General features: G+C 37.4%; 1 protein-coding gene across 1 annotated transcript in view; it reads right to left on the reverse strand.

The window, feature by feature from the left end:
• The window catches only part of RBM44 (RNA binding motif protein 44), a 29,199-nt gene extending 3,301 nt beyond the window's left edge, over positions 1-25,898 (reverse strand). The window contains exons 1-14 of the mRNA XM_041765171.1: positions 25,804-25,898; positions 20,949-22,537; positions 20,656-20,714; positions 18,971-19,147; positions 18,265-18,448; positions 18,148-18,170; positions 17,931-18,015; positions 15,682-15,796; positions 14,804-14,932; positions 13,070-13,149; positions 12,890-12,963; positions 9,713-10,001; positions 6,202-6,347; positions 5,921-6,065 (exon numbers count right to left, since the gene is read on the reverse strand). Coding sequence (XP_041621105.1) covers positions 5,936-6,065; positions 6,202-6,347; positions 9,713-10,001; positions 12,890-12,963; positions 13,070-13,149; positions 14,804-14,932; positions 15,682-15,796; positions 17,931-18,015; positions 18,148-18,170; positions 18,265-18,448; positions 18,971-19,147; positions 20,656-20,714; positions 20,949-22,537; positions 25,804-25,876 — 3,153 coding nt within the window. The 5' untranslated portion in view covers positions 25,877-25,898 and the 3' untranslated portion in view covers positions 5,921-5,935. The remainder of the gene's footprint in view (positions 1-5,920; positions 6,066-6,201; positions 6,348-9,712; positions 10,002-12,889; positions 12,964-13,069; positions 13,150-14,803; positions 14,933-15,681; positions 15,797-17,930; positions 18,016-18,147; positions 18,171-18,264; positions 18,449-18,970; positions 19,148-20,655; positions 20,715-20,948; positions 22,538-25,803) is intronic.
• Positions 25,899-26,064: the final 166 nt, after the last annotated feature.

The raw sequence follows: 26,064 nt of genomic DNA on the forward strand, positions 1-26,064 counted from the left end.
TCCTTTAGTGTTTATTGAGACTTACGTTATAGTCTAGCATATGGCCAAACTCTGTAAACATTTCAGATGACCTGAAGAGACTTAACGTTGCATGTGATGTGCCTTACATTCTATATGATGTCCAGAAAGTCAAGATGGTTATTTGGATTGTTCAAATCATTTATATTATCCCTGTGTTTTTTTTTTTTTGGCTTCTTCTACCAGAGAGGTATGTTAAAATTTCCCATTATAATTGTAAACTTGGCAATTTCTCCTGATAGTTCTGGAAATATCTGTTTTATATACGTCACGGTGTTTTACCAGATGCATACAAATTTCAAACTGTTATTTATTCTTGGTAAATTAAATATTTCTTCAGTAATTTTACTGCTTTAGAGTCTACTTTGTCTAATACATTAATATACCATGGTTCTTTTTCCATCCTTTTATCTTCTTCTTTTAAGATTTTATTTATTTACTTGAGATAGAGAAAGAGAGAGCAAGAGAGAGCACAAGCAGGGAAGGGGCAGAGGAAGAGGGAGTACCAGGCTCCTCACTGAGCAGGGAGCCCCGTAGGATTCCATCCCAGAACCTGAGCCAAAGGGAGATGCTTCACCGACTGACCCACCCAGGCGTCCTTCCATCCTTTTATGTTTTGATAGCCTAATATTTTTAAGACGTGTTTCTGGAGATATTCTATAGTTGGTCTTTAAAAATCCAATCTGGCAATCTTTCATAAGATTGTCTTATGAGTCTTTCATAAGACTCATATGAGTCTTTCATAAAAATTTTTTGTTCATTCACACATTCATATTTAAAAATTGACATAACTGGGCTTTCATTATCTTACTCAGTGCTTCCTATTTGCTCTGCCTATTCTAATGTGTTCTTTTCACTCTCCTTTATTACATACTTTTGTAGGTTAAAAAACACTTTTATTAATCCATACCCCCATGTTAGCATTGGTATTGTAAGTTTTTAAATATTGTGGCTAAAATATACATAACATAAAATCAACCATTTTTAAGTGTACAGTTCTTTGGCATTAAGTATATTCAGACTGTTCGGCAATCATCACCATCATCAATCTCCAGAACTCTTCCAGCTTCCTAAACAGAAACTCTTACCATTAAACAGGAACACCATTCTCCCCCTCCACCAGCCCAGTGATCACCATTCTACTTTTCTCTCTATGAATTTGACTACTCCAGGTCCCTTGTAGAAGTGGTTTCATGCAGTATTTGTGCTTTTATGACTGGCTTATTTCACCTCTCTCAGTCTTCAAAGTTCATCTATGTTGCTTCATGGGTCAGAATTTCATTCCCATCAAAGCTGAATAATATTCCATGGTATGTATATATCACACTTTGTCTGATGGATGTTTGGACTGCTCCCACCTTTTTTAGTTCTTTTTTTTAAAATTTTTATTTATTTATGATAGTCACACACACACAGAGAGAGAGAGAGAGAGAGAGAGAGAGAGAGAGGGAGAAGCAGGCTCCATGCACCGGGAGCCCCGCGTGGGATTTGATCCCAGGTCTCCAGGATCGCGCCCTGGGCCAAAGGCAGGTGCCAAACTGCTGCACCTGCGCCACCCAGGGATCCCACCTTTTTTAGTTCTTATGAATAATGCTGCTTTGAACACGAGTCTACAAATTACCTGTTTGTATCCCTGCTTTCAGTTCTTTCAGCTACCCAGAAGTGGAACTGCTGGATCATACGGTAATTCTATGTTTAATGTTTTGAGGAACTGCCTTACTATCTTCCATAGTGGTTGTGGTATTCCCACCAGCAATGCATGAAGTTTTTTCACTATCACTTGTCATTTTCTGTTCAGGGTTTTTTGTTTTGGGGGTGAGTTTTGTTTTTGTTTTCTGGTAATAACCATCCTAATGGATGCAAAGTGCTGTGTTGTTGTGGTTTTGATAGCATTTTCCTAATGACGAGTGATAATGAGCATATTTTTATGTGCTTATTGGCTATTTGCTTATCTTTTTGGAGAAATATCTATTCAAATCTTTTTCCCATTTAAAAATTATGGCTTTTTAAATTGTTGCTGAGTTGTAGATATTCTTTATATATTTTGGATATTGACCCTTATCAGATAAATGATTTACAAGTACTTCCTCTCATTCTGTGAGCTGCCTCTGTTGAGAGTGTCCTTGGATGCACATTTTTAATTTTGATGAAGTCTAATTTATCTATCTTTTCATATCCAAGAAATCATTGCTAAATCCAGTGTTGTGAAGCTTTTCCTCTGTTTTAAGAGTTTTATAATTTTGGCTCCTCTGTTTAGGTCTTTGATCCATTTTGAATGAGTTTCTGTATGTAGGTTAAGGCTCCAACTTCATTTTGTGTATGCTTTAAAAATTGTTCTTTTAGGGGCACCTGGGTGGCTCAGTTGGTTAAGTGTCTGCCTTCAGCTCAGATCATGATCTTGGGGTTCTGGAGTTGAGCCCCACATCGGGTTCCCTACTTAGTCATTGGGGAGTCTGCTTCTCCCTCCCCCTGTCACTCCTGCTCTTGAGCATGTGTGTGCTCTCTCTCAAGTAAATAAATAAAATCTTTAAAAAAAAAAAAAAAAGATTGTTCTTTTACGGATTGCCCCAAAGATTACAACATGCATCCTTTACTTACCAAAGTCTGATACCAACTGATATATGTGTAGGAGAAAAGCAGAGCTCTTCCCAGCAGAGCTGGGACTGCTCCCCTTAGAAAGACCTGCTTGCTACACTAGCCCTTGACTAGAGTCTAGGAACTTGGATTTTGGAAGGGTTTCCACCAAGCCCAGAAGTGGTAAGAGTGGCTCACTGTACTGTATGAACAACATGGCTTATGTTGAATAGTTGCTTTCCTTCTTAGAGTCTGGAACTTTGGTATGTGCTAGACAGAGGGTCCTATGTTACCACCCCCAATAAAAATATTGAGCATTGATTCTCCAATGTGCTTTCTTGGTATACAACATTTCATATGTGTTGTCATACATAACTCATTACTGAGAAACAAGCACACCTTGTGTGACTCTACTGGAACAGGACTCTTGGGAGCCTATAACAGCAAGGTCCCCTTTAGACAGCACCACAGGTAGTTTTTCCCTTAGTTGATTTTGTTTTGTATCATTGTGTTGTCATAAATCATAGCCATGTACAACCATATACTGAGTCATGTGAGTTTTCCAAGTGAATCAAAGCCTGTGAGGAGGAAGTACTGGGGATGCCCAACAGTACATTTTAATCTCTGCCCAATCTAGAAGATGTTTAGAATAGTAAGTAATCTACTCCTTTTTCAAATTATATCCTACCATTACCATACATTTTTATTGGACCTGTAAAATGCCATTATTCTTATTTTATTCAGTCAGTACTAATTGATATGTACCACATTTTTATCTTCATTTCTCCTGTACCTCTGACCTTTCATCTAAATCACTTTCCTTCTTCCTAGAGAACACTCTTTAGGTATTTTCTTTACTATAGTGAGTTTTCTTCTAAGTAATAAGCTATTTTAGTTTTTATGGAGTAAAGATATACTTATTTCACATTTATTCCTGAAGGCTCTTTGTGAGTATAGAACCCAAGGTTTGCAGAATTATTTAATGGCTTCTGTAAGAATCAGGTATTAATCTAATTGTTGTACTCTTGAGGTAAATTCTTTTTTCTCCGGCTGCTGTATAGATTTTCTTTTTAGCTTTGTTTTTTTTTTTTTTTTTCTGATATACTGATGTCTTTTTATTTTTCCTGCTTGGGATCTGAAGGGGTTTTATTGACTTTGCAGCTTGATGTTTCTCAACACTTAAAAAATATTTCAGCCATCTTTTTTTTTTAAAATTATGTTTGTTCTATTTTCTTTCCCTTCTTTTTGTCAAAACTCAGTTGCACATATATACCTCACTCCGCATCTTCTGTTTTCTATCCTTTTCTATGTCTGTGCTTCCTTCTATAGTTTCTTCTGACCTAATTCTCACTTCCAACTATTTGTCTAAAATGCTGTAGAACCTATTGACTGAGTTATTAATTTAAGTTGTTCTATTTTTCATTAATGGAATTTCCATTTTTAAAATATTTTCAGTTCTATATTGAAATTCTCAATCTTGTCTTCTGTCCCCCTGAATATAATACATCTGAATCAGTTAGCTTTTGCTGTGCAGTAAGTCATCTTCAAAACTTCATAGCTTAAAACAATGACCATCTATTTAAGCTTCTAATTCTGCCAGTTTAGCAATGGGCTGGCAGATGGGGGATTTTTCTCATCTTGGTTGGGCTTGTTCATGACTCTATGGACAGCTGCCAGGTTTGGTGGGTTGACCTCCTGATCTATGCCAGGTTCCGTCACATGTTTACCAGCAGCTGGCTATAGGCTGGAATGCCTTGGCTATGCTCCATGTAATCTTTTATCCTCTGACAGACTGTCTGGGCTTCTTCACGTGGCTGCAGCAAATTTCCAAGAGACAGCAGAGTAATCAAGTCCTCTTGAAGACTAGACTTGGAAATGGCACAACTTGTCAAAGCGAATCAAAACGCTAGTCTAGATTCAAGTGGTGGGAAAACAGACTCTACATCTTGATGAAAGGAGCTTCAAAACCACATTGCAAAGGGTCACAAATGCAGGGAAGAGAGTAATTATGGCCATTTTTGCAAACAGTCTATTGATTTATTCTTTTAAGTGTCTGATAACTTAAATATCTGGAATCCCTGTGGGCAGTTTCTATTGTCTAGCATTTATGCTAGTTTTCCTTTATGTGGTCTCATTTCATGTATTAGTTATTTTTGATGGTGCACTCTTATTTACAAAATAACTAATATGTGTGAAATTGCTGGTAAAAATAATTTGAAGCCTAAAATTATATTACTTTATTCCAGATAATTTTTCTTTTCTGCTAGGTGCATGTCAGAAATAACCGTAGATCATTTCACTCCAGCTCAGGCAATAAATTCTGATACTGGGTTACAGTCCCTCTGAGGAACTATGTATTTCTGGTTCATAGTTACTACTAGAGTACAACCTGCTGGAGTTCCAATCCATTGCTAAGAGTTCACCAAGGCCCCATCTCCCTCATTTCAGTGCTATCAGAAGGACTCCTTAAACTAGCTACCCCTCTTGCAAGAATACCAGGGGAAAAGTGGTCCCAAATATTGGGCATATTTCCCTGAGACTCATCTCTGTCCCATGGCCCACTAATTCATCATTACCTGGATGGCTCTCCAGTGCCTTATTTAAATAGATGTTCTTTACATTTATACAGCTTTTCTAGCTGTTCTCTATAGCAAGTTGGCTTTAATCACCTAGATAGCAATAACTGAAAACAAATCCCCATTCACTATAACAAAGAATGCTATGTTTGTGCATATAATTAAAAATATATACACAAATTCGTTGGTACACCTTTCTGCAATAGGTAGAGCTTAATTCCCTTCCCCTTGAGTGTGGATTGCATACAATGACTCACACCTAAACTGTGACAGAAACCATGAAGTGTGAGTAGGTCACGGAGACACTGCAGCCTCCATATTGTTCCTTCTCTCTGGGGAAGCCAGCTGCCACAATGTAAAGACTCTTAAGCAGCCCCAACGGAGGCCTGTGTGGCCAACAGCCCTTTGAATGAGCCATCTTAGCAGCACATCCTCCAGTCTCAGCCAAGCCTTCTAATGGCTGCAGCCCAGGCAACATCTTGACTGCAACATCACAAGAGTTCCTAAGGGAAAACCACCCGGCTAAGCCACTCCTGAATCCTGAACTGCAAACTCTGGGATGATGAATGTCACTTAAGCAATTAAGTTTTGGGCAAATGGTTTTGCATTAATAGTTAACTAATGCAGTATGTTTGCTTCTTAATTTTATACTTATTTTGTTACCTTAAATTTAATACTATTTTTTATTTGAAAAAATCAATAGCTTAAAATTTTTAAGTAATATTTAAATATAAAAGATATACTTGATTTACCTCTTGTTGCTTCCTTTATTCCAAACTGGAAGTAGAATTTTTCAAAACAGACGAAGTCATTTCCACAATAGTATTAATAGATAAGCCATTCAGAAAACCTTTATGATTTTTTCTTACTTCCTGAAGAGCATCTATAATATGTTCTCTGTACGAAAGAAAAACACACATAAGCACTTGTTCTTTCCAAAGTAACACATTCTAAATATGGGTAAGTTATCACACCGAACTATATTTTTACATAAAAATATTAAAACCACTTAAAATAGAATTGTAGCCATTACCTACTAACTTCTGGATGTAGTTCAGCCAGTCTCTTCATGATTTTGGTAAAGCTACGTAGATTCAGTGTATTTGGAGGTATGAATTGAATAGGTGGGTCAGGTATTAGTTTAGTTGATTCAATCTGTTTACAATTCTTCTTGACACCCTAAATAAACATTTAAAGTTTTCTTAAAATCAGTGACCAATAGATACTTTGGCTTAATTAAAATAAAATTTAAAATTACAAATGGTAAAATAAAAGTTCCTACGAAATTTACTTTGATTTGGGATTATTTATACCAAGTAGATTTATTTGAGCCATGTTCAGAGCCATATTTTAAAAAAAAAGTCACACATGTTTTCTAACAGTGGCAAAATATTTGAAGCTATGTCTAAATTAGCCTTTCTCAACTGGAATTACTTATCTGAACCACAGAACACAGGTGTTAACTATTTTCTCAATTTCTCTAAAGATAGGACATAACTAGTTCCATTCTCAGTGCACAGGAGAGGGGTTAATTCACTGCATACAGTGGATATCTGAGGCTTATAGCATGGAGGCTTAGTTCTCTTACCTGACAGAGAAACACTAGTTTACATAGTAATTATAAATATTCTACATTTTATTTACTAAATATGTAGTCAATACAAACTATATGCCCAGAACTGGACCACATACTATGGAAGGAAAACTAGTCATATACAACAGAACCCCCTCCACCTATGAATCTTACAATCCAATTGAACAGATAAAATTAAAATGGTTAATTAATTACCATTAACCATGCAAGTAGGCTATAAATGGTATGAAACCACGATATATCCCTTAAAAGTGAAAACTAAAGGAAGAACTGAGACTTTAAAGTCTAGATGAACAGACTGGGCAAGATACAGAACTACTGTCTCTCTCCCATCAGAACATTAGTAGGTTTCACTATACAAGAACACAGAGTTCTACGCTGTGTTGTTCAGTGCTGCTTTCCCAGAATGTGCCCAGAATGTTTATGTATACAATTGGCATGCAATAACTGTTGAACACATACGAGTTTGGGATCCAGTAGTTTAAGTGAGTTCAAACCACAGAAAGGATGAGATTTCCAAGAAAGAAGCAAATCACTGCTAGATCACAGTAATAGCTACCATTAGGTGAGTGCATTTTCTGTGGCAGGCACTCTTCTAAGGTTTTTTTCTGTGTCAAACTCATTTAAACCTCACAACATTTGTGGAGTAGGAACTTTTACTCCCATTATAAGACGAGGAAGCTCAGACGCAGAGATTAGGTAATTTGCCCAGCCACATAATGAGTAGGTAGCAGAGACAGGCTCTGCTTTTCATTGTAGACAATAAATATTTTCTAAATAGATGAATGTAATGCATAAATGTTGAGAAGCTGAAAAAAGTGGTAATAGCTCATACATTAAATAAAAATTAACTCAAGGGATCCCTGGGTGGCGCAGCGGTTTGGCGCCTGCCTTTGGCCCAGGGCGCGATCCTGGAGACCCAGGATCGAATCCCACGTCAGGCTCCCGGTGCATGGAGCCTGCTTCTTCCTCTGCCTGTGTCTCTGCCTCTCTCTCTCTCTCTCTGTGACTATCATAAATAAATAAATAAATAAAATTTAAAAAAAAATTAACTCAAAATCTTTGTGACTATGCGTTTTGCCATGATTTCTTAGATAATACAACACTAAAAGCACAAGTTAAAAAGTAAGAAGATTGATAAATTATATTTCATCAAAATAAAAACTCTTTTAAGGTGTATTAGAAGGAAAAGACTAAGTACAGGTTAGAAAGAGTATTCCCAAATCACGGATGTATCTTATAAAAGGTGTGTGTACGCAGAACATTAAAAACCTCTCAAAGCTCAATAATAAACAATTCATCAATCGATGGACACTTGGGTGGTTGCCATAATCTGGCTATTGTAAATAATGCTGCTATAAAAATCAAGGTCTATGTATCCCTTTGAATTAGTATTTTTGTATTCTTTGGGTAAATACTCAGTAGTGCAATTGCTGGGTCATAGGTTGCTTCTATTTTTAACTGAGAAACCTCCATAGTCTTTTCCAGAATGGCTGCACCATCTTGCATTCCCACCAACAGTGTAAGAGGGCTCCTCTTTCTCCACATCCTTGCCAACGTCTGTTGTTTGCTGTGTTGTTGATTTTAGCCGTTATGACATGTGTGAGGTAGTATCTCATTGTGGTTTTGATTTGCATTTCCCTGATAAGTGATGTTGGGTATATTCTCACATGTCTGTTGGCCATCTGGATGTCATCTTTGGAAAAATGTCTATTCATGTCTTCTACTCATTTTTAAATCATTACTCATCTTTTGGAATTGATGAATGGAGAAAGAAGATTGTGTGTGTGTGTGTGTGTGTGTGTGTGTATATATATATATATATATATATATATATATATATATATACCGATATATATTGATGTAAGGAAGAATTGAATCACCATTAACTGTAACCATTTTAACTGGAATTTAAATAAAAACCTAAAAAACATAACCCAATAAAAATGGTCAAAACATGAACAGGAATGAAATGCTATTACCAAACAATATGGATTACTCTCAAATGCAGTAAGCTGTCAGACTAATAAGGTTACATAATATTCATTTATATGACATTCTGGAAAAGGTAAAATAAGAACAGGAAACAGAGACATTCCAGGCAACATTCTGGAATGATGGAATGATGGAACCGTGCTGTATCCTGATTGTGGTGGTAGTTACATGTCCATGTGCATTGCCTAAACTCAGAAATACCAAAAGGAGTGAATTTTACTCTATGTAAATTTTTAAAAAATTTGTGGCATTCCTCTAGGACCCTGGGCATTTTGCTGAGCAGTGGCGACAAGAGTGAAGGGGGCAACTTCATCATTTTCCATGTAGTGTTTAAAACCCCAGTGAGGGGGATCCCTGGGTGGCGCAGCGGTTTAGCGCCTGCCTTTGGCCCAGGGCGCGATCCTGGAGACCCGGGATCGAATCCCGCATCGGGCTCCCGGTGCATGGAGCCTGCTTCTCCCTCTGCCTGTGTCTCTGCCTCTCTCTCTCTGTGTGACTATCATAAATAAATAAAAATTAAAAAAAATAAAACCACAATGAGGTAAAATTGAGGGCATATAATAATAAAATGACTATATTTTATGGTTTTAATGATTATGAATTAAGGATCAACTTTGAAAAAAGATGATGGGAGAGTGTAACTAACTACTTACATAGGAATAGTGTCCAAGAAAAGGAGGAAAAAAGACTGCAAAGTACTGGCAAAGAGTCTAGTTAAAGGTAAAAAGAAATAGTCTATACGAGGCCCACAAAGATCTATTTCACCCTCCTCCCCCAAGAGCAACTAAGTCATACAAAAAACAGGTTATGGTGGACTCAAGGTTAGAAATGATACAGATTAACATTCTCATTCCCACTTCAAGATCCCTGATTCTGGAGTTATTGTTCTACAAACCTACTTATTGCGCTATGGCCTATACAAAGACCATTTAAGGGATCCAACAAGAAAACTAACCTTCTGGTCAAAAGGAAAAAACTCATTGTCTTGCTCAGATCCCAGCTGCCTTGGCCTAGTTCTGGGCAATCTTGAAATAGAGGAGACTGAGTTAATTTCTTTGTTGGTGTTTCTCTCCAAATTATTCCAAGTAACTCTATTTCCATTTTTGCAGGAAAGTGGTGATGTATATTCTCCAGGAGTTTTAACAAGCCGCACATTTACTGACTTTCCATTTATTTCTATCCCATTCATTTCTTTCACGGCCATCTTTGCATCAATGTTTTTTTTAAAAGCAAGGGATGCATATCTAACATATAAAAGGAGAAAATAAAGGTTGTTAATGACTAAAGTGCCTCACACTTCACTTTGTAACTACTGGATACAGACATATCTTTTACAAGAATAGATGCCCCTAAAAATAAAATGGTTACTATGCTTTCCTTGGGATTAGGAAGGATATTTATTATTTAGGATAACTAAATAAAAACAAATTAGAGGCCCTTGGGTAGCTCAGCTGGTTAAGTGTCTGCCTTTGGCTCAAGTCATGATATCAGGGTCCTGGGATCGAGCCCACATCGAGCTCCCTGCTCAGCGGGGAGCCTGTTTCTTCTCCCCCTTCTGCCCCCCACCTCTGTTTCTGTTCTGTCTTTTTCAAATAAATAAAATCTTTTAAAAAAACCCAAATATGGTAAGTAAAAGACAGCATTTCTTGTTAATTCTCTCCTATTAATTTCACATTAAAATTTAATGTAAAACATTTGCAAAGTTGCTATATGACAGAGTAACAGATTACTAGTCTTAGGATAATTGATTATTTTTTCTAAAAAACTTAAAATTAATCTCTCTATATAAAACATAACCCTGAGGTGGATCAAAGGCTTAAATGTGAAAGGCAAATTTTAAAAACATTTGGCAGAATATGTAAGATAATGTCCTTAAGACCTTGTAGTGGAGGGCAGCCCCGGTGGCACAGCGGTTTAGTGCTGCCGGCAGCCTTGGGTGTGATCCTGGAGATCCAGGATCGAGTCCCAAGTCGGGCTCCCTGCATGGAGCCTGCTTCTCCCTCTCCCTGTTTCTCTGCCTCTCTCTCTCTGTCTCTCATGAATAAATAAATAAAATCTTAAAAAAAAAAAGACCTTGTAGTGGAAAAAATAGGACCAAAAATGCAGTCAGAAAAATCTAATCAGAATTATAACCATCTGACTGAGAAAGTTAGGCAAGAGTCATCCTTCTGAAATCACCAGCCATAGAGGTGTCAGTGGAAGGAGATAAATCAAATCTGAAACAGAGTTGTTTTCAAAAGACACAACTATGGATATACTTTTGTAAGTTCCTGTATTTTTCTTTTAAAATGTGTTTTCTAGGGGCTCCTGGGTGGCTCGTGTTTGAGCGTCTGCCTTCAGCTCAGGTCATGATCCTAGGGTCCTGGGATCGAGTCCCACATCGGGCTCCCTGTGAGGACTCTGCTTCTGCCTCTGCCTGTCTCTGCCTCTTTCTCTATGTCTTATGAATGAATAAATACTTAGAAGTATTTAAATAAAATAAGTAAATAAAATCTTTTTTAAAAAATGTGTTTTCTAAACTTCCACACAGGTTGTATAATGCTTCAAATAGTAAAATAAAACAAAATAAAACAAACAAAAAAAACCAAGTTTTTTTTTTTTTTTTTTAAGGATTTAACGGGATCCCTGGGTGGCTCAGCAGTTTAGCACCTGCCTTTGGCCCAGGGCCTGATCCTGGAGTCCCAGGATTGAGTCCCACATTGGACTCCCCGTGTGGAGCCTGCTTCTCCCTCTGCCTGTGTCTCTGCCTCTCTCTCTCTGCGTCTCTCATGAATAAATAAATAAATAAAACAGGACTCCAGGACCATGCCCTGGGCCAAAGGCAGGCGCTAAACTCTGAGCCACCCTGGGATCCCCAATAAATAAAATCTTTTAAAAAAAAGGATTCAACAAATACTAAAAGAGTACTAAAAGAGTATTTCACATCAAGTAATACTTCCAAGGCTTACAAACATAGTGGGACGTATTAACAACACATCAATAGGTCAAATAAAAAAAGCACAGACAGCCCGGGTGGCTCAGCGGTTTAGTGCTGCCTTCAGCCCAGGGCCTGACCCTGGAGACCCGGGATCGAGTCCCACGTTGGGCTCCCTGCATAGAGCCTGCTTCTCCCTCTGCCTGTCTCTCTCTCTCTCTCTCTGTCTCTCTCTCTGTCTCTCATGAATAAATAAAATCTTAAAAAAAAAAAGCATGTGATCAAAGCAATATCACAGCTTTTTTTTTTTTTTTTTTTTTGAGAGAAAGCATGAGGTGGAGGGGGGGAAAGCAGGAAAGGGAGCGAGAGAAAATCTTAAGCAGGCTCCACGCCCAGCACAAATCCTGACACAGGCTCGATCTCACAACCCTGAGATCATGACCTGAGCCAAATTCAAAAGTCAGACACCCAACAGACTGAGCCACCCAGACACCCATATAAGACCCTTTCTTAATTGGTAAAGACTTTTATATATAAAATAAACAGCTATCCTCATTAGTGATAAAATAGTTAAGGCATTTCTATTAAGTTATCACCACTATTATTTGATGATTTTAAATGTTGCTGCAATGTCAAAAAACAGAAAGCATTATGATACAAATTGGAAATGACTGTATGTAGATGATGTATAAAACATAAAAGCATCAACTAAAAGGTAATTAAAATAAAAAATAATAAACCTATACAATTTTCTGAGTGTCTATTAAATGCTTGGCTTTATTCCTATTGATTTATTAACTAGTAATTGTCTCTCAACAATGAGATGAAGGTACTATTATTACCCTCATTTACAAATGAAGAACCTAAGGTATGGAAAGATTAAGTAACTTGCCCAAATTTATTCAGCAAGTTACAGATGCAACTGGGAACAGAACCCAAAGCCATAAGCCATCTAGCTACAGCCCATTCTCTTAATGAAACTCTACTGCTCCTACAAAATGGTAAGGAAACAGGAGTAAGTGCATGAAAATCAATAACAAATTAATGGCAAATTAAAAAGTACAATGGAAGATTTGATTGGGAATAGGAATCAAGGAAGGAGTTCCACCAGGTTGGTAAAGCTCTGTGGAAATGGCCCCTGGCTTTATCACCACTGTGGCTACTGTCCACTACAGAACCCCTGGCACACAGCACACCTACTGAATTTGGGAAACCTACCTATAATTAGTAGAAGAATCATAAATTGAAATTTCAGAAACTTGGTACTTCTGGAAATGAGACCTTAAATCAGCCTAAAAGAAAAATAAAAGCTTGTGAAAGGAAGAAAAATAAAAAATATCAAAATGTGAACAATTAATAGATTTTAGAATGAAATTCAGAAAATAAGTCCTGGCATACCTCAGATACTGAAGAGCAGAGACCACCAACATGTATCAAATACCCTTTATCTTTTCGTAAAGGTTCAATATTCTTCATTTCTGCTTGTAGACAAATATAAAAGACCATTATTGTTTAATGTTTTAAAAGAAATGTGAAGACCATTTAAAAAAAATCACAAGGCTTCTTACAAAGTTATTACCGAATATCAGAACTAGACTGAAGACCAAGAGCCTAGAGTATAGTTTTAAGTTCTTAGGGCCTTAATCCTATCATCTTCAAAATAATAAGCTTGGACTGGTTAATATCAAGTCTCTTGTAGCTCAAAAATGGGCCAATAACATCGAGTCAGGATGATCAATCACAACATAACTAAGAAGGTGTCTTTTATTTGTCTTTGGTTCACAGAAGTGCATCCAAGATGCTGGATGCAGAGAGAACCCAAACTGCCCCAGGTTAACACTGGCTGGGGCTTATGTATATTCATTTCTGTCCTGGGGAAACATCACACCAACAAAAAACCTCTGAGTCAGAAAAATAGCAACAGCAAGTATACAGCCTGTTAACGGCAACGGCACATTAGAAAAAAAAGGGGTGGGGTACAAACACCTGGATTCGCATAGCACTTTTTGGGAACCACAAATATTAGGATTACATATACAGTTTTTTTCCATTCTCAGAATGTATTTTCATGGTGTGCATCTTGAAGAGAACTTGGTCTGAAATCAAAAGGGATTCACTGAATTGAGACTCTTTCAATTTACTGGTAAAACTCATACTTGGTACACAATAAATATTTGTTGAATGAATTCTTAAAGTAGTTTTAATTTATTAGTTTTCTATTTGTATATAATAATGGGAGGGCAGCCCTAGTGGCTCAGCGGTTTGACGCTGCCTTCAGCCCAGGGCCTGATCCTGGAGACCCAGGATTGGGTCCCACATCGGACTCCCCATGTGGAGCCTGCTTCTCCCTCTCCCTGTGTCTCTGCCTCTCTCTCTGTGTGTCTCTCATGAATAAATAAATAAAATCTTAAAAAAAAAAAACTAATGGATAGTTGTAATTTTTATTTTTTTCACTCAATAATAATAGCCTAACATCTCCTGAATGCCCCTCGTTACTGCATGCATTATTTACACAAGCAAAAAAGCCCAGTAAAACCATTGCTATCATGTAAAATAAAATGAAAGCATACAGAAATAAAGGAAAGGAAGGTAGCATATATTTAGAAATGATAGAAGGGCAATGATCACAGATACTAGAGGAAATTCCAACCATTATAAGCAATTAAAGACTAAAGATGAAAACATTCCTGAAATAGACCAAATCATTAAGGGGAAGCAGACCATTTGGATCCCTTGTGCCCAATGACAGAAAGTGCTGGCTGCCGGCCAGACACTGGGAGCTGGTTCTGCTTACCACATGTCCCTCTCCTGGGGAATGTCCATCGAGGGCTCAGAGGAAGAGTGTGCCGGGAGGAGCACTTGGGGTGGCCTGGAGTGGCAAGAGAGGTCACGGACCCCTACTGCTAACTAAATCTGGGGTTTAAGCTTTTAGTTTTCCGAAAGAGAAATGAACATTTGAAACTGATGTACTCTCTAGAAAAATTGACCTCTGCCCAATTTCTCATGTTTTGTAATTTTAAAGGAAAGTCACAACAATAAAATATTAAAACAGTTCAGTTTCAAGAATAACACAGAAGATGGTCACAAAATGATCTAGAATTGGATTTTCTTAGTAAATTTTTATGAACCAACCTTGTGGAAACTTTGGATCTCCTTTGTCTTTTTCTATTTGAGTTTCTTGTATTCCTGAGAAATCAATTCCTGTCAGGTTTTCTTTAGCATCAAACCAGTCTTCACTTACTTCTCGGTAACTTTTGCAGTCTGAGAAATTGAATGGAAGTAGCTGTAAATTATGTACCATGTTACTCTCTGAGAAATTATACTCTCTGAGAAATTATCTAAAAAGCTTCTCAGAATGAATCACTATGATGACAATTACTAGTTTTATGTAAAAATAAATATCAGCCAAGTATAAACTAAGCATAAAGATTCTTTGAGAAGGGTTTTTTTTGCTACTCCCTGAATAAAAAATACTATTCTGAGTAATCTGCTTCTCAGTTTTAATAAACAGATTCCTGGCTTATTATAAGCCTTACTTTTCTGATTTTTAAATTATCCTTTACTGATGAAGAGACACATTTTTATACACTGAATAATAGTAAACACCTTTAAAAAGGGATTCATCAGTACTGTATCTCTATTTCATTAAAAACCAAATAAATAATTTTTTGGGAATGATTATAATCTCTTTCCATAGAGGACTAAGTGAAAACCAAGGACAATTTACATAGATACAAACTGGACAGAGGAAGAATTTTTATATTGGAAAACATGAACCAGAAGAATAAATCTGTATTATTATTTAACATTACCAAATATATTAAGTAATCTTATAGAGGTTAAGTAGATAGAGTAAGAACATACTTAACATTCATAATCAGAATGATGCCATCCAGTCAATTAAAAATATTTATTTTGATTTAATCACTGGGCACTAGGACTATTTTAAACTTTGCTATTTGTTTTTTTGTTTTTGGGCAATGACACAGGACTTTTATCTTCACACTGACCTTTGTCATCGAGTTTCAGCTGACTAAAGTCTATATTTATGTCACCATTTTTTAAACCATCTTCCTTGGGTGATGCATCCTGTTTAGGAGGACTCTTGTCAGACAGTAAGGACATCTGAGGATTAAAATAAAAACAACAACAGTAAACACGAACCAACAGTTACTGCACTGTTACTCTGTGGCAGGCACTCTTCACTACATTGTTCAGTCCTCACAACAATGAAGGCAACGAGAGCAAAATCATTCTCTGTAGGTGAACAACTCGAAGTGAATAACTTGCTCCTTTCCTTTATGTCAGCCACATTATATTTGTCTACAAGCAGAAATGAAGAATATTGAACCTTTACGAAAAGATAAAGGGTATTTGGTACATGTTGGTGGTCTCTGCTCTTCAGTATCTGAGGTATGCCAGGACTTATTTTCTGAATTTCATTCTAAAATCTATTAATTGTTCACATTTTGATATTTTTTATTTTTCTTCCTTTCACAAGCTTTTATTTTTCTTTTAGGCTGATTTAAGGTCTCATTTCCAGAAGTACCAAGTTTCTGAAATTTCAATTTATGATTCTTCTAATTATAGGTAGGTTTCCCAAATTCAGTAGGCTAACGAGAATAAGGATTAGAACCTGGCCTGTGTACAGTGACTGTATGCAACACTATATTTTTAGCAGAGTGTGGCACACATACACTCCGGAAGTACTTAAGATGATTTTCAGAAGTGTACATATAAGTATTTTTCACTTAACAACTAACAATAATATACCTAACAATTAAGAGTAATATATTTAATGTGTGCTTATATATACCTTTTATTTATAAAAAGTAGCATTTTTTCCCATATGTAATACTTTTTACACATAATTTAAAAAGGAGAATCATTTAGGGGTGCCTGGAGAGTTCAGTCAGTTGAGTGTCTGGCTCTTGATTTTGGCTCAGGTCACGATCTCAGGGTCACGGGACTGAGCCTGTGTCAGGCTTCACATTCAGCAGGGAGTCTGCTTGAGATTCTCTCTCTCCCTCTGCCCCACCCCCATCCTCCACTCCAGTGCACTCTCTCTAAAATAAATGAATAAATCTTTTTTTAAAAAGAAAATTACAAAGCAAATAATGTTATAATATATGGCTATAGGAAATTGTGAAGATGGTACACAAGTAGTTGAAATGTAGCAACATTACCCTATACTATACTGGTTTTCACACATCATCTAATTTAATGAGACAGATGTCAAAATTTCATCCTAAATTATAATAGGTTTTGTTTTAGAGCCCAAACTAAGATTATAGAAAAATTGCTGTATGTGCATCTTGTACTTTTAGAAATAATTGGTCTCCCCCAATAAGCAGGTTATCTATCTCATTATTACCTTAGAATGATGAAAAAAATCCTCCAGAACATTACATACTATTAAATGAACAAGTTTTAGCAAATTATGTAAGAAATGTGAAAATATAAAAATCTGGTTTTAGATCTGTTACATCTTTGTGGATAACAGATTTTTTTTTTAAACATGTAGGACGATGGAATACATGATTTGCTAAAATAATTGACTTTTAATCATGTATTAATTGAAAAGTATATTTGAAATGCATCTTATTATTTAAGACTACTCCAATGGTATAAACTCAGGGTTGAGGCCAAAATCAGAAAACAGAAACAAACTTCAGCTTTTCTACTGCACAGTCTCACCTCAGAATGGGATATAACCTGTGTTTCTGTACCACTTCACAATATGCAGTGTCCTCACATAGACTGTCACCGGACACACAATTCCTTAGAGGGTGACAAGAGAGACCAAGAACAGCTACCTATGAGAGGCATTTAAAATTTTTGTCATTTCAATAAAGAAAGAATTAAACCTTTGTCTAAAATGAATGACGTATTTCTTTACCTCAGGAGATACAGATAACGATTGACAAGCTTTAAGCACACTGGATCAGCATGTTGGTGGCCCTAGGTCATGGCTGCCTTAGACAGTTCAGGTCTATACCTACTGTCATGGTGAGTCATTAATGTCACGGCCTGTCATCCTCAGAAGTCTCCTGGTTTGATGGGTCACCCTACTGAACATAGACCACTGTCCACTGTTTGATCAGGACATGTTCCTTCTAACCACTTGTATCCCTCAAATGGTAGTACACAAAGCCAGCTGAGTGGAAAGAAAGATGTGAGAGCCTCTGAAACTTACGGTTTACTTAAAGCCATAATATTACATATTTACACCAATGAACTACTTTTAAAAAAATCTCACTTGAGGGAGTGTCTTTTTTACGCTTGAAGAGACGTCAGCATCACATGTACTTGGATTACGTAGTTCAGGATCTGCTCCTGAAAAGCTAAACAGACAAATGTTTCATTAAATAGCTTATCAATGTTCTGAAAAAGGACCAACAGAAAATTTTAAGTTAACTAAATAAAGCAATTTTTAAGAGCTAATGAATTCTACATTAGATGAAACCATAACTTACACATGTGATTCTTCTTTCGTTAGCTTGAAAGAGAGAAAAGGGAAGACAAATCCTTTAGTTAAAAATGCATTCTGTGTAAATGGAGTAATATTTTAATTCTAAAACACACACACGTACCGTGGAAGCAAACGCAGACAAGGTTGATAATAACTTTGACTCCACGGCCAGTGGGGGCAGCTCTTCCAGAGGCATGCCTTTGTTTATCTTTTCTTTTAAACTCTCATATCTAACCTTTAAATCTCCCAAAACAGACAGCAGTGCTGGTGCTAATTCCTTCTTAGTAGAATTACTTGGTAAATATCTGTTCAAAAGTCAAGTTTACAAAACTCCTTAGGCACAAGTCATGCATTTAACACATTATGCATTATGTTACATTATATTATATTACATTATACTACATCGTACTACACACTGAATTCTGACTCTACCTGGTCTTTACAGATTTTTTTCTTTGAAATGTTTAGTAAAAAAAAAAAAAAAAAAAAAAAAAGACATGTTTAGTAAAAGAAAACATTCTTCTCGGGGCAGCAGAAGCAGCCCTCAGCATAGAAGCTGGAGAGAATGCGCCAGGATGTCATGCCAACTCTGCAACGGACTCCAACCACATTGGAAATGCCCTGTCGATCTTTCCACTGGATTCACCATCCCAACACATCTTGCTGCCTCCCCATGGAATTAAAATCTCCTGTGTCAGTTAACAAACCCAGTTAACAATCTACACCTCACTTTGCCTCTTAAAAATAAAAATCAATAAATTTTCTGGTATAAATTTAAAGCTTGTAATAACTTTCTAAGAAGATAGAGGTTTCAAATTAACAGTCACCTATTGACCCCTGCCCTGTTTTCCACTACAAGCCTGTAAATATCAGTGCAGTGGCGGTGACACATCTGATAGTGAACATTTAAGAGGTGCAACTCTGCTTTGATGGCTCTCTGCATGAGTTTCTGACAGCAATTTGATGGCAAATTCTTCTCCGGCTCTTTAGAAAGTCGACATTCCCTTTAAAATAAAAGACTGGATTAGGTAAGATTCCAAATATTTTTCTCTGTTCATGACATGCCTCTCAAAGAGATTTTAAATTTCTTACACTTTCCTGTCAAGTTTAAATCAATTTCTACTAAGATGGAAGGGCTGTAGGAACATATTACATCCTCAGAAAATAAGGATGTCAAGTCAAAGGTAAATATTTCTTTCTAGAAGTCAAGGAAGTAAAACAATTTCCAATTTGTACTTTCTTTTATCAGAAAAGGATTCTTTTTTTTAAAAGATTGATTGATTTATGATAGACAGAGAGAGAGAGAGAGAGAGAGGCAGAGACACGGGCAGAGGGAGAAGCAGGCTCCATGCCGGGACTCCAGGATTGCGCCCTGGGCCAAAGGCAGGTGCTAAACCACTGAGCCACCCAGGGATCCCCTCAGAAAAGGATTCTGAAGTACAGAATCAACTTTATCCATAATCAACAGATTTTCAACATAAATCAAGCTTTGGGCAACATATTTTAAAGTTATAAGTGTTCTGGATAGATACGGCACTTAAATATATTCTCTCTCTTTTTATAAGATTTTATTTATTTACTTATTTGAGAGAGAGAACACACATGCATGCAGAAGTGCGAGTCAGGGGGAGAGGGGCGGAGGGGGATAGACAGAGAATCTCAAGTAGACTCTGCGATGGGTACCAGCCAACACCGGGCTGGAGCTCATAACCCTGAGATCATGACCTGAACTGAAACCCAGAGTCAGATGCTTAACCGACTGAGCCACCCACATCCCCTGCATTATCTCTTTAATAGAAAATGTACATATGTGTTTCTTAACTGTCCTTATTACAAGCAAATGTTTCACTGTTAATATATCAAAAAGACTCAAATCACTATTATTCCTTGAATGTTAGTAGCTGTTGGTTAGTAGTTCTTCCCTTGCTACTAGTTGCCATTTCTAGATATTCTCGACACTTCAGCCATGGGAAATCAGCTCTTCTACTTAATTTTACAGGACTGGATACCAGATTAAACTCATCAGGAGAATAAAGAATGAGTGAAGGAAAAAGTAAATAGCCTCAGAGCATGAATACTAATTTGGCTAGGTTCTCCATGGATGCAGAGTAAATTACACAATGAAGTAAAATCAAGATTAAAGTACTCCAGTGAAAGTAGCTATTTACTTCTCCAAATATGTAAGTTTTCTAAAGATGCTATTTTGTTTTGGTCTACAAGGGGATCAAATTATGGAAAATGGAGTAGAGATCAGTATAGATTTGGGTTGGATACATAAAAATAAGATGCCATGAGTTTCTGAAGGAATTATTGAGATTGAATCTTAATAATTGAAAAGCTTTATTATACATTAGCCTAATATTTATTTGTTGGAAGGCAAATGGCTGAAGCAGATGATCTCTTTAAATCCCTTTTAGTTTTATTCCATATGGCTAAACACTCTACATAAAGCAAACTACGGTTTTGATTTTTTTTCCACATGTGTATCTGCAAGTTTCTGCATCTGACTTACGTTTCAGGATGTTTCTTTAAGTCTGTGATAGCAGATGCTTTTCTTAATTCCAGGGAATCCTGGAAAACATGATTTAAAATGAAATTTGTAATAGATGGCAAACACATGTTGTATCTGGAGTTCCAAAATGGTAAAATTTAAAGCCCAATTTCTAATTGACTTGGTGGCAATAGCTGCCACCAAAGAAGGACAGAGTTTGGTAGCAATCTATTCACCTTTCCCTCATCCAGCATCTTCTCACAAAAGCCTTAGAAGCCCGTTTTAATTCAACAAACCAAAGCATTTGGCTTTACCTTATTTAGAAAATTTCCATTAGGTTTTGAACTGTCAACGGAGAGAGATTTTGTCACAGTCCCTGGTGCATCTTCATTATTCTGACTGTATGACCAATCTGTATTACAAGCAACGCTTCTCTGTTTCTCACTGGGCCATTCACCAGGCCGTTTTTTGTTCATCATTGTTATCTCTGTATTGCTTGACGTAGATGCTACAGAAGATCTTGCACTTGTTGCCCTGCTGGTTGTGAAACAAGCCCTAAAATCAGTGCTAACATCCACTGTCTGATTGACCGTGACTGTACCGTTTGCTGCGTCTGTCACTAATTTGGGATGTGTCCCTTCTATATTGTGAAAGCAAGCTTTATTTGTGCTACTGCCATTAGCAACCTTCAGGGAGCTATCTTCTATTGCCTGGTTATCTTTGACTGAAATCCTCGGGAGAGTAACAGAAAAATCTAAGGCTGGGTTAGGGGCATTTTGTAGGCTTTTACAGTGTGAATTTCCACAGGCAGAAATTACTGAGTCATCAAAAACAGAGGTCCAGGAAGTTTGACAATCTTTACAAGGTTGGAGTAACATCTGTAAAGCTTTGTCTTGTTGTAGTGTGCTAGAATTTTCAAGGTGGTGTGACTTTTTGTTCTCAACAATTGCATTCTCACAACGATCTTTACTTTCAATTATTTGACATTTCATTTTGCCAGTATACGTTTTAGTTTTTAATGCTTTTTGAGGGTTTAAGAAACTATTCTGAGACTGAGATTCCTGGCTCTCAAGGGGACTACTTCGTAGTACAATTTCATCAAAGACTGTGTGGTACATTAAACTTGTCTCTTGTTCCTTATACATTTCATGCTTTGGTTTGTGATATTCTCTTAACACAATGGAATTTTGAAACTTGGAGCCATGAGGTGCATCTTCTTGTCCATAAGCATCGACTGAATCTAAAGAGATGCTAGAATTACTTTCCAATTTAACATGATTACCTTCTAGATTGCTAGCACATTCAAATTCATAACCTGAATTTTTTAATCCAACAGTTTCCAGATTAGGTATGTTCAATGCTTTTGTTTGGTCAAAAGATAAGTGGGTACTTGTGTATTCTTGCTCTTCCACACTGTGATATTCCTGCTGTGAGTCTTCATCTGTATCATGCTTTTGCACATCTTCAGCAGTTTCTTTATAATCATTGTCTGAAATCTTATAGGTTCTTTCCAAGCCAATTATCTTATTACCTTGATATTCCAAAATATCAAAAAACACCCCTTCTCTTTTCTGCATTTCAGAATCTAATTCTGAATTTAAAGGAATAAGACTTTCACTTAGTTTTGACTCTGAATAATGTATAGAATATGTTTCATTCAAGAAAGCACAGTCAATACTATCCTTGAACTCACTAGCCTGAGAGAGACTACTGTCTCTGTCAGGATCTGGAGTCCCAGTACAAGATGGCTTCAATAAATCCATTTGCTCAGTACTGTTGAGGTCTTTGTCATTAGTTATTTGTTCTAGTACCAAGGAATCCCAGTCATCATCGAGAAAAGTCAATTTGGCTTCATTACAACCATTGGAAGATAAATTTTCTTTCTTAGGATCAGAAGGCTCATCTGGTTAAAAAAAGAAGAAAATGTTGACAGCATTAACATTACAGAAGCTAAACATTAGAAAAGACCTGAGACATGATCTAATCAAAGTTCTTCCCAATATAGGAATAGATTTACACTATGCATGACAAATATCCCTTATGGTTGCTACTATGGACTAAATTTTGTCCCCCTCAAAATTTCTATGTCAAAGCCTTAACTCCCAGTGTGACAATAACCAGAGATGGGGCCTTCGAGAGATAATCAGGGCTAGATAAGGTCATGGGGATGGGGTCTTCAGGATGGGCTAAGTGCCTCAAGATGGGATAAATGCCAGAGAGCTTACTCTCTCTTTCCATCATGTGAGAATACTGCAAGAAGGTAGCCATCCACAAGCCAGGAAGAGAGCCCTTATGGAGAACCGGACCATGGTGGCGCCCTAATCTGGACTTCTAGCCTCCAGAACTGTGAATAAATGAACATATGTTGTTTAAGCCACCCAGTCTATGGTATTTTGTTATGGTATCCCCATTGACTAAGATAATAGCCAAGATTCTTCTTGAACTCTTTCAATGGCAAGGTGTTAACTATAAGGCAGCTACTCTGTAATCTTTGGGTGCCTCCTAATGACAGCCTTAGGCACTGCAGAGACAAAGGAAAGAAGACAGGCACTGCACCCCAACACTTACAGCTTTCATAAGGGTCACAGATAAGAAAAGGACACTTAAGTACAATACAGTTGAAGAGTGCTGACAGAGTTGTGTTAATGAGGAGGTAATGAGCTTGAGAAGGAGAAACAAACCTCAGAGAAAACTATATTTAAAAAGTGTTTTGAAACAAAATAGTTATTTTAAGCAAATCAAATAGCATACACATAGAAAATTAGCTACATGAAAAAAGATAGAATGTTCAGTAAATTGTAAACTATGCTGGAGTAAAACAGCTCAAAGGAAATGACAGGAGCTATGAACATTATGATGTGTTAAGAGTTTGGCTGTTACTCCAAGACCATAACTACTGAAAGCTTCTTGAAAGGATAGTCATGGAAATGGAGTAAGTTTATATGCCCCAGAATAAAGGCTGGAAGGGGAGACTGAGTACAGAAGAGGGACAAGAAGCAGGGACAGGTAGAAAAGCACCATAACTGACAAGACTCAGTAGCTGATTAGGAATGGGAGACCACGGAAAGAGAATGGCTTTCAAAATTTTTGGACTAAGAACATAATCAGAACCATTTTATATCAAGATCCAGTATATAGGGATCCCTGGGTGGCGCAGCGGTTTGGCGCCTGCCTTTAGCCCAGGGCGCGATCCTGGAGACCCGGGATCGAATCCCACATCAGGCTCCCGGTGCATGGAGCCTGCTTCTCCCTCTGCCTGTGTCTCTGCCTCTCTCTCTCTCTCTGTGACTATCATAAATAAATAAAAATTAAAAAAAAAAGATCCAGTATATACACAGAAGTGACTGTGACTAAAAATTTTACAGAACAGTAACTACTCTACAACCAATGTATGAATAAATAAATAAAATCCTTAAAAAAAAAAGCTGATCACAATCAGCTAAGTTGATTTCATGACTATCGCCTGCATGGACATCATTCTGAGATAATGCTAAGGTTTACAACTTGGTATTACAGTGGAAAGGGAATATCTGAAGCTAAAGAGATAGGCACTTCATGAAGAGGAGTAGAGGGAGAGCAAAGTAGGTGAGGGAGGAGATAATGAGGTGTTGGTTCCAAGCAAGTGGAGTCTGAGGTCAAAGATAAACACTCACATGTGAATATCTGATAAACTGTTAAAAATACGGGGTTGGAGCTAAGGCTAGCAGTGTCAGCTTTACTTTTATTAATTTATTTTTTAAAAGATTTTATTTATTTATTAGAGAGAGAGACAGTCAGGCAGAGGGAAAAGCAGGCTCCACGCAGGGAACCCAACATGGGACTTGATCCCTGGTCTCCAGGATCACGCCCTGGGCTGAAGACAGTGCTAAACCGCTGAGCCACTGGGGCTGCCCCAGCTTCACTTGAAAATTCAACTATTTTTCTTAGGGATTTGTATAGGAGTTTGTTACATAACAAACTGGATTCTAATTCTGGATACTAATTCTTTGTTTTTCATATTTAAAATACTAGTGACTTTTTCCCTAGTTTACTGCTTATCTTTTAACTTTTTTTTTTTTTTTTTTTTTTAAGATTTCATTTATTTACTCATGAGAGAGACAGAGAGAGAGGCAGAGACACAGGCAGGGGGAGAAGTAGGCTGCTTGCGGGGAGCCCAAAATCTTATCACACCATGGTTTTTTTTTTTTTTTTTTTGAAGATTTTATTTATTCATGAGAATACACAGAGAGGAGAGAGAGAGAGGCAGAGACACAGGCAGAGGGAGAAGCAGGTTCCATGCAGAGAGCCTGATGTGGGACTCGATCCTGGGTCTTCAGGATCAGGCCCTGGGCTGAAGGCAGCACTAAACTGCTGAGCTACCCGGGCTGCCCCACACCATGGTTTTTAAAGATTAGTCAAGTGGATCAGTCATTTCTTCTCTGACTTCCGGGTTTTGTCTCTCTGGTCTTCTCTACCACAGATTTATAAAAGTATTCTTCCATATTTTATTCTAATTCTGTGTGTGTTAAAATCATATATATTCAGGGCAGCCCAGGTGGCTCAGCAGTTTAGTGCCGCCTTCAGCCCAGGGCCTGATCCTGGAGACCCCGGGTCTAGTCCCACGTTGGGCTCCCCGCATGGAGCCTGCTTCTCCCTCTGCCTGTGTCTCTGCCTCTCTCTCTCTCTCTGTCTCTCATGAATAAATAAAATCTTTAAAAAAATCCTATATATTCATAAGCACAGAAAACTCAGTCATCTTGCTTTCCATGCTCTTGTTAGTTTGTGTCTTCTCATCTACCATTACCACAGAGAAAGAAATTTCAGATTTGTGTGAAGATAAAACATCTACAATTTGGGTAGCAGAGGCCAACGTGCCCATCTTCCACTTAGCACCCTGGAGGCTACTGTACATGCCAGTTCCTAAAGTCCTGGCTGAATAGAGAAACCTGCTCTTCTCACTCACCTTTTCTTCCCTACATCTCCATTTACCCAAGAAATCCCGTGTAGGCTGTCCATATTCACCAGAAATCACTGGAGTGAGTTTGCCCAATTCAAAACACACTGACTCTTATCACCTAACTAGGAGGAAGGCTTAGAAAATAGCAATGTTGGAGGGGGAAGTAACTAGGTACCAAATCCATTTAGTACCTCTCTCCAACCAGAATAAAGCCCACTGGCCTGGCCCCTCACCTTTCTGGATGTTTTCTCCATTGTATTGGGAGCCTTTACCAGAAGTTATCTCCACCACTGCAGTAGCCTGCATCTCTCAAGGATGTGCAAACTAGAAGAGAGATAAATATCGAACTATTATCATACTTGGTATTATGTTTAAAAAACTATTAGAAAATCAAGAATTTGACAAAAAGGCAATTATAATCAGAGATTCTAACATAAGAGGGCTGATAAAACTGGTAGAACATTTGAATAACTTTTGTAAACGCATAAACCGAC

Source organism: Vulpes lagopus, chromosome 8 (genome assembly GCF_018345385.1).
Source record: "Vulpes lagopus strain Blue_001 chromosome 8, ASM1834538v1, whole genome shotgun sequence".
Lineage (NCBI taxonomy): Eukaryota > Metazoa > Chordata > Mammalia > Carnivora > Canidae > Vulpes > Vulpes lagopus.